Source organism: Mesocricetus auratus, unplaced genomic scaffold (assembly GCF_017639785.1).
Source record: "Mesocricetus auratus isolate SY011 unplaced genomic scaffold, BCM_Maur_2.0 Super-Scaffold_100011, whole genome shotgun sequence".
Classification (NCBI taxonomy): domain Eukaryota; kingdom Metazoa; phylum Chordata; class Mammalia; order Rodentia; family Cricetidae; genus Mesocricetus; species Mesocricetus auratus.
Genome location: NW_024429195.1, coordinates 74,777,709 through 74,789,985, shown reverse-complemented (window position 1 = coordinate 74,789,985; position 12,277 = coordinate 74,777,709). Strand labels below are relative to the sequence as shown.

General features: G+C 42.5%; 1 protein-coding gene across 1 annotated transcript in view; it reads right to left on the bottom strand.

The window, feature by feature from the left end:
- Positions 1-12,277, bottom strand: part of Cfap54 (cilia and flagella associated protein 54) — a 290,811-nt gene that overhangs the window by 188,382 nt on the left and 90,152 nt on the right. The window contains exons 27-28 of the mRNA XM_040755053.1: positions 3,804-3,929; positions 1,577-1,694 (exon numbers count right to left, since the gene is read on the bottom strand). Coding sequence (XP_040610987.1) covers positions 1,577-1,694; positions 3,804-3,929 — 244 coding nt within the window. The remainder of the gene's footprint in view (positions 1-1,576; positions 1,695-3,803; positions 3,930-12,277) is intronic.

The following is a 12,277-nucleotide window of genomic DNA, read 5'->3' as shown; positions in this document are numbered from 1 at the left end:
GTGTGTGTGTGTGTGTGTTTTAATATAATGTATTTAAAATAGTGTCTCACACATAGTAGACACTTCACAAAATCATTTTAATTGTTACTGAATTTACTGTGTAGCTAGTAATACATTTTATTTCTTAATAAAAATTTTGTTGATATGAGAAAAACAATTCATATTTCTAGACCACTTTAAATTTTAAGAAATTATACTTTATATGTGATGGGATAATTACAGTTTTTCCTAAACTAGGTTTACTAATTAAGAGAACAAAGTATCAGGCTCAGTTCAAAACTTCCACCTAAAACAGGCAAGAAATATGCTGAAAATGAGAGAAAGCCAACCGCATAGCCGAGGCACATTGTCAAGGGATGAGGCGGGACATAGCATTCTCCCAATCGGGTGCCAAAACCTCGGGGCTACCACTTGGGAGAACCATGGGTAGACTCTTTTTCTTCTGCAATCCTTATTTAGTGAGCTTTAAAAAAAACTCTAACAAATATCAAAAAAGCAAAGCAAATTCCCAGGTAGCTGTGCAAACTGCAAACTCCAAAATATTAAGCATTGCATTGACTTATCAGTCCATCACGGAGTTACTATAGGATGATGACCTAAAATTAAGCTTGTATCCCAAACTCCTCAGTACTCCTATAGGCCAAGGTTCAGATCACTTCCTCAGAGCCCCATCACACAATCCTGGGATTTCTCCCTTGCATCATTGCCTTTAGGGCAGCAACTCCCTATTTGAGGCCACCTACAACCCTCTCACACACGGCCACCAATATGTTTGCTTCCCAGTCAGTTGCCTCCATCTAATGGATCGTGTGTTCTGCTCCTGCGAGCAGTGCCCAGGGATGCTTTTCCGCATCCTTCAGTGCCTGGGACAGAGACACCCCTACTGTGCTGGATGCTCTCGTGTCAACTTGACACAAGCTAGTCTCATCTAGAAGAAGGGCCTCTCAGTTGAGAAAAATGCCTTCATAAGATCTAGCTGGAAGGCATTTCCTTAATCAGTGATTGATGGGGGAAGGTCTAGCCCAGTGTAGGTGGTGCCATCCCTGGGCTAGAGCTCCTAGGTTCTATAAGAAGACAGGTTAAGCCATTATATCACCTTTCCATGGCCTCTGCATCAGTTCCTGCCTCTGGGTTCCTGCCCTTTTTGAGTTCCTGTCCTGACTTCCTTTGATGATGAACGCCAATATGGAAGGGGAAACCAAATGAAGCCCCCTCCACAACTTGCTTTTGGGCCACAGTGTTTCATCACATTGATAATAACCCAAACCGAGACACCTAAAAGAATTATCTCAGCCAAAATAAGAATAGTGCCAAGGTTGTGAAAATCTGCTCTAAAGCTGGAAGCCCAAGCTAGCCATGAAAGCCTAAATAAATTCCTTATCATTATGAAGTACACCTGTAAAAGCAGTAAGCAATCTCTTGTTAACAAAGTGTTGTTAGGATTAATGGCATATGTAAACATTCTGTATAATCCTTAAAGGGTTTACCAAATACTAATCCCATCTTAATTCTTCCAGCAAAATAGTTTCTCATTTTAAGAAACAATGCTAAACAGACGCAAGAGGGAAAAAATTACATTGCTTTGTCAATTTGAGTAGATGTGACTCCAACAAGGCCAGCTGTTCGTTTATCTTCTCAGGGAGCAGCACCTGCTGTGGCTTCTTAGTTCTTGAAGTTTTCTTAGAACAAGTACCCTAGAAACATTGGAAAATGTCAAAATGTATTGTAACATGTTAGGGAAATTGTCATTTTTGGAAAACACGCATTATGTTCTTCTCCTCTCTTTCCTATTTAGTAGGTAAAACTAAGATCTGCAGTTAGCCAAGAATAATTAGAGATTTGTAGTAACTGATACTGCCAGAACATGTATTCTTCTTTTATTAGTGGTGGTGGCAGCAGCTGTGTGCGTGTGTGTGTGTGTGTGTGTGTGTGTGTGTGTGTATGAGACAGAGAGTGTGTGTGTGTGAGAGAGAGAGAGAGAGAGAGAGAGAGAGAGAGCCTTCCTACCACAGTAGGCAATGTGTCAGTCTCATAACCTGCAAAGGCGTCTTCTGTAACCCAGGCTGACCTCCAACCACTAAGTAGCCAAGGATGACTTTGAACTCCTACTCTTCCTCCACCTCTCCAGTGCTGGGATTATGTGCATGCTCCCCCACAGCCAGTTTGTCACATGCTAGGGATCAAACTCAGGACTTCCAGCATGCCAGGCCAGCACTCTGCCTATGGTGCTATACCTCCAGGCCCGAATGCTTCCTAGCATAGAGTCATTTCCAAGAATCCTCAAAAGAAAGTTCCCAGCCAGCCCCCAGGCAGGGGATCCTTTTATTCCTTTATGTTCTTATTTCCCCAGGAGGTCCTTCACAAACCAGCTAACTGCTTCTACCACTCTGCCTTTCACTAGAACCTAACAGGATCAGTAAGTAGCAGATTAAGGACTGGCCTGTGTGTGCCCAGGCTCCCACCATGTTTTCTCTGTCTGAGACTGAGAACTGACCTGCACTGTCTCCTTTTATCATAACTAAAACCTTCTAAGTCCCTTTATTCTTAAATGAGGTCTCTAGTGGCTCCAGTGACTTCTGTCTCTAACAAATTAGCAGATCCTACAACCTTAGTCAGTGGGAAGTGTAACAACCCCTGCTGGACCAGAGGCTCCAAGGAGAGAGGTGTGAGACCCACCTGCAACACTGTGAGGGCACAGAGCCTTGAGTCAAGGCCTGGATGACACAAGGGGCTAGTGTTTGAAAACAACAAATTTAGATCACCTCCAGTATAATCCAAAAGTCCTCTAGGCAAAGCAAGCCCCACATGCTACCCTCCCCACCCCATCCCCCCCCAAAATGTTACAGCTTAAAAATCCTTTAGCCAGGATGATTTGGAAACCTTACCAGCCAACAAATTGTCTTGCTTTCTATCTCAGAAAAGACAAATAGCCAATCTAACCCAATCCCAATGTGAGTGGTAAGGGGCCAAAGGTCCTTCCTTCCTGGCATGCCTCAGAAACCCAGTAAGTCAAGAAACATCTCAGAACCTGACCTACAAACACATTTAGCCCACATCATTTCAACAAAAAAAAAGCATGAAAGCCTAAGTCCCTCTAAGACCCCTGCTTATGAAGCACATATTGAAGATTAGTCTCAAAATTAGCAGCCTCATACAGATGGGAGTCTAGGTATCACCGATGTTGAGAAATCAACTATGAACATGAGATTAGAAAGCTCAACTATGTATTCAATACCTTCAGTGATGCACTCAGAACTGTTAGACACCAAGTTAACATGTAAACCCCACCTGCCCAAGGACTAGGTTACATCCTAGGACTCTGGGAAGTGTAGTTCCTAGAAAATAATAACCAAGCCTCATGGGAAAGTACAGTGGCCTATGGGTTTTGTCCTCATAAGCCCCTGTCAACACGTGTCTGGGGCCATTCAGCTGGGAAAGTTTCCAAGTGGAGGTCATGACCAAATTGCATCTCAGTCAGTATTTAACATTTTAATGAAAGTTTGCTTTAATTTGGCCAAAATGGTAGAACTGGTTTTTCTGGTGAACTTAAGGACTAACAAGAACAAAGTATCTACTGAATGTAGACAGGTCTATCCTTGCAGTCAGAACCAAAAATGTGGACTATTAAATGTGCTAGTTCTTGGCTATATCTTAAAAATATTTTTTTAAATTAAAGTTCTTAATGAAATTACTTTCCATAATGTAAAGATGACAAATTGATCAATCTCTAATGTGTTTGATGACACTATGAAACAGCTAAGTGAATAAAGGGAAGAAAGGAACAAAACAATAAAACGAATTACCTCCTCTCCAGTGTCATCTTGGTCATTACCAAATAGAGATTTGCATGCTGATGTGATGTCCAACGTCTTTTTCCCATAATTTATGATAGTTATTGCCAGGTCATATTCCTTCCAGGAACGTAGAATCTAATTAAAAGTAAGTATTAATTATCTCTGTTGGATGCCTCTCTGTTTCCAAAAGCAATGCATAATCTTTCATAAATTCAAATTCCCCTAAGTCTCGTGGGTCTAACACCACCTCACAATTGTTGAGGAAACTAGAAACTAACCTCTGGATCATATTTCTCTAGAATTAAAGTTATATGACTCTACTATTCTTTAAATAGGGGACTAATAAGAGCTTCTTATCAATAATGCATTTCCTATTCCTCTGGATCGTATAGCTTTCTGCTTTGTGATACAGTACTCTACTATTAAGAAACTACTTCTACTTTTAAAATTCATATTAGAACAATTGTTCCTTAAGGTCATATACATAGCACCTTTTATTTTGTTGCTTGTTTGTGTTTTGTTTTGCTTTGCTTGCTTGGATTTTGAGACAGGGTCTCATCTAGTGGGGGCTGGCATCAAACTCACTATGTATCTAAGGATGGTCTAGAACCACAAAATGCTGGGATTATAGATTACCATATGGCATCTACTACCATGTCCACCTTATTTCAGGTTGCTTTCTATGGAAAATGGCACAATTCCTGGCCACATGGTCTTGAGTGTGGAGGGGAGCACTTAGTGATTCTCAAGACATTGTAGAGGGTTGGGCAGATTCTCAGAAAACCTGAGAAGCAGCATACACTGACTCAAAGTGAAAGGCAATCCTGTCCTCCTCCTTCCCCCTGCCCAGTGCCAGCGGTGACTCCGCCCTTTCCAGTTGGCCCTTGTCCAGTTTTCAAGAGTGATCTCCCACCGTCACGTCTTTGTCAAGCCAGTCATAATCTGGATACCCAATGGTTCAGAACTGGAACCTCATGTCTCTCCATGGCTAAGGAGGTTTCTAATGTGCCTGCCATCCCTTACTTGTACAGCTCTGTCCACTCATCATTAAAATCCTGGTTCTAGCATCGCCTTCCCTGGCCAGTTATCTGATTTGCATATTTCCCACAGCAGTGACTTAAGTGAAGGGAACACATTCATGGTTAGCCCCAGGGGGATAACTAAAAATATAAATACATTTGTGTGAATGTGCTATATGTAGACACATTCTGTTAACATGTTTTTTTTTCAGACATGTAATCACTGCCACTTCATATGTGGGAAAGGGCTAAAAGGAAGGGACTTAGAAACAGTGAATGGTTATCTAGAACTACTAGGAGAAACCCATTTCAAGGAATAGAAAGGTTTCTGTGGAGCCAGGACAGTATATTCCAAAAAAATAATGCATTGTGAGGAGCATAATGTAGAAAAAAAAATGGTGACAGGGTGAGGCTCTGCAGGGTGTTGAGTGTGTGACGTAGCAGTCCACTCTCATGACAAAATGTTTATGAGAGCCTTGGTCACAAGCCACCTTTACTGGATAAGTGTAGCTGGACACAGTGCAAAGATCAACAGATTGTGAGGAATCCGACCCCCATGGAAACATCTATGCCATGGCTCCTACGTCTACGGCTCAGGGAACATCGAGGATGAGGAGGCAGAAAGAGTATAAGAGCCAGAACGCTAGGAAGTCTGCTGTGAAACGGTCTCTCCTAGAAACGGCTGAATAAACAAGGACGGAACAATGGTTATCTCGATAGACACGCTAACATGGAAGGGCATCTCACAGGCTCCCACCCCTAGACAAAGAACTACAGACAACCAATGAATGATCGCTGAGGGAGAGCTAGCCTCGCCTGGGGGTGAGCCCCTTCTTGGTTGTCCAATACAAAGTGGTCAGCCCTGAAACCATATACACACAAACAACAAAAACCAGCTCAGCAGGTTGCATTTATGCACATATATACACATATGTATAACAATGATATTTAAAGAAAAAGAGGCGTCAACTTGAGAGTTGGAAGGACATGGAAGGAGCTGGAAGGAGGGGGCCTGGGAGGGGCTGGAGAGGGAAAGGGGGGAAGACAGAGACTAAGGCAGTTGTGTTTTATTTAGAATGTATAAACACGTGTGTGAGTGGGGCACACGCTGCCATCTGAAAGCAGACGAGGGCTCTGCGCTCTACTCTGGTTGCTTGCCAGTGTGCATTCACTTGGCTTAGATGGAGCCGTGCAACCTTCTCCCTCTTGTCTAAATATATTATGAGAAAACAATAAATGAAGAGAATTGATTTTTCTAATAAAGAGAAAAACAAAGGGCTGGTTCTATTCAACACACCAAATAATGGGCAGAGATGAAGAGTATGACAAATGTGTAGCATTGACAACTGTAACACAATGGAAAAAATAGCAAATTATATGAAATGACAAATCCCCGAACTGCAGTGACTTGGAGGGGGGGAAATACTGTAGCTTAAATAAAAAGATGAGCTCTCTGAAGGGATTTCTTTTCAGAAATAAAAACGCTTGCTTGATTGAGTTCCACATGTTCTAGAGAAAATCTAGAACAGTTTGTATCAAATGAATACCTGACACCTGGGAATCAGAGACAGCCCGTGATTCAGGAACTACAGATTGAGCTAAAAGAAACTTCTAGAATGGCAATGCCCACCATTCCAGCTGTGGAAAAACCCAGTTCAGGTATCAGTTCTTTTTCCTGGTCAGAATACATTCAAGGACACTTCTGCTGTGGCAGAGCTTAGTCCCGATTCCTCAAGTGAGGGAACCAGGGTGGGGACATGACTGGCAAGCCAGGAAGTACTCGGAGCAAACCCAGGGCCACTGTGTACCAAGGGCTGGGGTGACAGCATGGGGATTCAAGGACATCAGCCTCCACTGGTTCTGACTACCTGGAACCAGTGTTCTTCCATAGCTGCTGTCTCTGGAACTCACTGGTATTTCTACTCATTGCCAGCAGGGTACCTGCAGGGGTCTTGCGCCCCCACCCCACCCCGTCTACATCTTCATCCTCGCCCCTGCCAACTCCTCCTACCTTGAATCTCAATGTTTTGGCTACACAGAGAAGCAGGATTTACTGTGCCTGTTCTCAACAGAAAAGCTTGCTATTGGGAAGTCATCAAGATAGCTTGGAATATAGTGTCTTTGTTGGGGTGGAACCATCATTTAAACAGGGTGCTTGGCTGAGTTCAGTGCTCTGAATTAGAGTGCAAGCTGCCCCTCCTCTGATCTGGAAAGGACACACCTCCCCAGAAATAGCCTTCTTCCATGGATGCAGAGGAACAGTCTCTAAAGAAACTGTTCAATGGTGGAAAGCACTTCTTCCACAGGTCTGGGTTCAGTTCCCATCACCCAAATGGTGGCTGACAGCCATCTGTAACTCCAGCTCTAGGGAATTCAACACCCTCTTCTGATTTCCAAGGGCACCAGGTACACACATTGTGTATATACATGCAGGCAAAGCACCCAGACACATAAAATAGAATTTAAAAATAAAAAGTAGTAAAATAATAGTTAGTAATAATAATAAAAGAAAGGCAGCAAGGGCACTCTAGGCCCAGCATAGCACTAATGAGTTTGGCAGCGCAAGAAAAGAGCAGGTGTTGCCAGGAGTTACAGCAAGTGACTGCATCAGGACCAATACTGCAGAAATGACAGGCAGGTGGTTTCATCAGACTTCCCCTCCCCCAACTAGAGTTCAGAAGCAGGGGCTGCTCCCTGGATTAAGTGCACCTTTGGGACTCTCCTGCACCTTCGGGGGCTCTGCTGCACCTTTGGGGCTCTGCTGCACCTTTGGGGCTCTCCAGTAACTCCTTTCCCATCTCTCTCAGCAGCCTGTCTTCACCACTGTAGTTACACGTAATTCTCCTCCCCTGAACCCGTGGTCTACAGGACGGTTTGAGGGCCGCGTCTTTGGATATTCTGCAAACTCAGAATTGAATCTTCCCAAAACACATCATTTTCTCCTTCACTACACGAAAATACCCCTCCTCTGGGGTCAATTAAAATTATTGCACTTGTCCAGATGTCCAGAAAACACAGCTAGATATTGACACAGGCCCTGCCTTTGTGTCCTTTATCCCTCACTCATGATGGATTGCCAGCTTCTCAATTTAGCTCAGAAATAATTCTTGAGCCTGTCTATCCCCCCACCTCTCACTTTCTCCACTTCTGTAGTTATCACGCACTTCCTGCCTCCTAACTCAACCCTCTGCCACAGGTCTTACCTCCTTCAAATCACTAACCGTCATGCAACCGGAATCATTTCCTTCTCTGAGACACAGACCCCTTTTGTGTTTCCCTGGGTTTGAAACCCCTGAAAGTCTCCCATTGGATCTCAGAAGAAGACCTTTCAACTACTACCTGCTCAATGTTCCACCTTTAAAGTAACTATGTATTTTCTCATTGACTCTTCTCTGGGGTGATCAATGGTAACAGTCCTGTGCCTGCCGGGCATTTTCTCATCCTGATACTGGCCTTTAAATTTGCTTATAATTTGTCAGAGAAATATTCCAACTGCAACTAGCTATATTTTCTAGTATGTGTCCCTCAGTTGCTGAGAAAGGTGACCCTGACAGACGTCATTGGATCCAGCTGGACATTATTATGGTGTGAGGTAGGGCTCTGGCTTTACTTCAGATTCACAGTCACTTATACCTGAGACCCCACACTGAAAACTATAATGACAGATCAAAGTCTCCGTGGTCAATCAAATTGCTATCTTTATAACACTCATTTCTTCCAGAAACATGGGCTGAACCTCTAATCTATTCCACTGATCGACTAGCCAACAATGTGTTAACACCATTTTTACTACAGCAGCTTTGTAGTGAGTTTTAATTCCTATTGGGAACCTTGAAATGATTCTAGAGAAACCCCATGGGAATTGTGATTAAAACTGCATTAAATTTAAGTGTCATTTTTAGGAAGGATTTCTATTTCTGCTACAGTATATCTCGGTGTATTGGAACTTGTATGTGGACTGCCATATGTTCCGATTTTAATGTGTATCCTTGGCAAGATTCCAGTTTCTTTATGCAGGTTCTCTGACACTTTGCTGAGTTTTAAATAGTACAGTCTTCCCTCTCCATTTCTATTGATTTCTGACATAAAATAAAACTAGCATCCATATCTGCTTAATATACACCCACTTTATATTATCGTCCTATAATTCTAATTATTCCTTACAAGATGTTTGAGACCCCTACAATTACAAATCAGCTGCAATTTCCCTTTCTACTATTATGGAAATATTTCAAGCCCATGTCTATAGCACAAGAGGGAACCTCTGGAAATATGACTGGTAAAAGTCAGCACCTCCTTCCTGGGCCTGCTTTTTAAAGAAATGGCTTCCGAAATTTGCCATTTAGTATGATATTTGCTTTACAATTTGGGTAAATGTCCTTATCGTTATGCAGCAGCTCCCTTTCATTCCAAACTCACTAGCAATTTTATTAGGAAAGGTTGCTAAGTGTTATCAAATGTCTTTGTGGCATTTTTCACGTGATCTTTTTTCTTCAATTTGCTGTTCTATATAAAAAATTCAAGATTTATATTAAGTAGAGGAAGACGTGGGCTTTCATGCTTGACAGTGAGCCTGGCCTAAGACTGGTGTGTAACAGATCTGGAGTCTTCCAACAGCAGAGAAGGTCAACCCAAAAGAGCCAAAGGACAGTGCATAAGGCCTCTCCTATTTCCAGTTAATGTTTGTGCTTTTGAACTCTGCTTCTTCTGCTGTGGAAATCATTAGCTTCCTCCTTTATTTTTGCTGGTATTTGCCCATTACCATTGTCTGCTTCATTTTAGATGTCTTTCTTGAAATAATACCTGTATTAGTACCTGCATTTCTAGCCCTCCTGGGAGCCTGCCTTCCACGATCATCCACACTTTGTAAAGTGGCTAACACTTACTTTATTACTCCCATCTTTATAACGAACACTCTTCCTTGCCTCTTACCACTTCCTGCCCTTTCCCTCGCTGCCCATGTTTCCTGTTCTTGCCCCCCCACTCTGATCCCACCCATTCTTTTCCCTCCTCTACTCAGATGTCCCACTGGACTATAAAGTTCTGCTCAGAGTAGCACATTCCCAAGTCATCTTTAAGTATGTGTGTCCTGTCAGAGAAAACAGTAGCCTTGAGCTACACACACTTTGTGTAACAATAGCAATTTTTCACAAACATAGTCCGAGAACCTACCTGTTAACGTTCTCACCCCCTCCTCGGATACAATGGAAGTTTTAGTTGTAAATTTCTAATAAGTTTCTCTTTCAAGGACGTCCCTTGTCTTTAAAGAACTCCTACTATTTACAAAGTCTAATCACACCCTTATCATCTATTTACTTTTAATGATACATATATTGAGAGATTCATTGTTCCTATTATTCCTCTCTTTCTGTCTCCCCCTATCTTGGGAATTCTGCTTGGAATCAATTGTCATTTTATGAAATGGTTCCTCAAGTGTTTCTCTCAGATAAGGGCATGGGCACAATGCTCTGCGAACACTCGTACTTTGAAAGTGTTTATTTTTGCCTGAATAAATGACTGGTATCTTTATTGGTTATTAGTTCTGTGACCTCAAGCCTTATCCTTCAAACAACATTTCAGTGTTTTAACTTCCATTGTGGCTAAGTTGGGAGTCCTTAGCCATTGACTTCAAACATGTCACCAGCATCTTTGGACATGAATGTTCCTACCTTAATCCTACTTGGGACTCAGGAAGCCTATTACCACTCCCACTCCATCTATCTCTTTCTCAAACCCAGACTCCTGGTCTTTTCATGTTATGGCTTCTGGATTCACCTTCTGACTGAGCTCGCCACCTCTGAGCACTTCTACATTAGAGTATTTTCAGATTTAACTCACAGTCTACTGTTCCCGGGATCTTTATCAAATCTGTTTGTCACAGAAGCTTGGTGTCTTGCAGCTTTTATTTAGTTGGTTGGTTGCCTTTGTATCATCTGATTGCTCCCTTTAAAGTTTTATTTGCCTCCTTGGTCCCAACTCATATCTGGTCTTTTCCAACATAGTGAAGGGTGAACTACACAAATATTTACGTATTCAGCTTAATCAAACTCCCTTTCTACTTTCCACTTTTAAAAAATGAATCTAATTTCTACTTTTCCTTCATGCCTATTCGGATGTACAATGAAACTGGCCATGGTCCTCTAAGTACATTTGTTCACGTGTTCTGCCTGCTGTCCAGGGCCTGCTCTGTCTTCCCCCACTAAAGATAAGCTCATGAGACAGAACCGGGCTGTTATCTTAGTTACTTAACTCTTTAATGAATGTCTCAGGACCCAACAACCTGGCCTCAGATCCAACCAAGTCACACATTATGTCCCTGTGAGGTCTCAGTGGTCACTTGGATTTGCACCTCTTGCTTAAAGAATATCCAAATCTCAAATAAAGCCTTCCCAGTCTTCCACATCCGTGTGTTCGTTCATTACCCAAGCTGAGAGCTGGTATTAGCCATGAAGTTCTATTTCTTCGGGCATATGCCAAATTCCAAAAACAGAACCTGACAGATGAGCAATCAGTGAGCAGCTGTTGAATGAAGGAGCAGACTAAAACCTGAGAAGGTAGTGTGTCTTCCCCTACATTTTGCCCGTGTCCATCCTCAGCTCCTATCTCCAGACTCACCACTCACAACCCACAGTCCAGATTTGCATGTACACTGGCTTCAGATGCTGTCACACCTATCTCATACCCCAAGAGTATACCTAGCCTGTCCTTTCCTTCGTGGCTGCCTTCCCTCTTTTACATTCTAATTTCATGAAAGTATCATATCCCTCATTCACTGATTAACCCTTTAATTGTGATATTGCTGCTTGACTCTGAGTTTTGGTTTTGGTTTTGGGGTGGGGGGTTGGGTTTTGGTTTTCTTGAGACAAGATCTCACTATATATCACTGGTTGCCTTGGAACTTACTGTGTAAAACTCACAGAGATCCACCCAAGTGTGGCTTCCAAGTGCTGGGATTAAAGGTATGGTCACCACCCCCAGCTATTGTAGTGTTTGTCTCTATAGAGCTAAACTCCACTATCCTAGTCCAAAGCCTGGCCTGCCTCCTGTGGGCTCTGTCCATCTTGACCACAGCCTGACAGTCTGCGCACAGCATATTAAAAGTATGTAGTCTGCTCAGAGTTTGGAACATGTGTTCTGTGTGACTGTAATAATGCCACATGATATCCAAATGCTATTTCAGCAGCAACAAGGTTGAGTTTGAAGGGCATCATAATTTTGTCAAAAAACTCAACAATAGTTATCATTCTACAATGTGCAGGATTTGTTTGCTATTTATCTAAGAAAAATGGCTTTGGGGTGCTAATTTTTTAAAAGATTATTTTAAATTACAAGTTAGTGCAGGTGCAGAGGGTATTGGATCTTGGGAAGCAGAAATTAGGGACAATAGTGAGCTGCCTGGCAAGGGTGCTAGGAAACAAACTCTGGTCCTCTACAAGAACAGCATGAACTCATCATTTCAGAGCC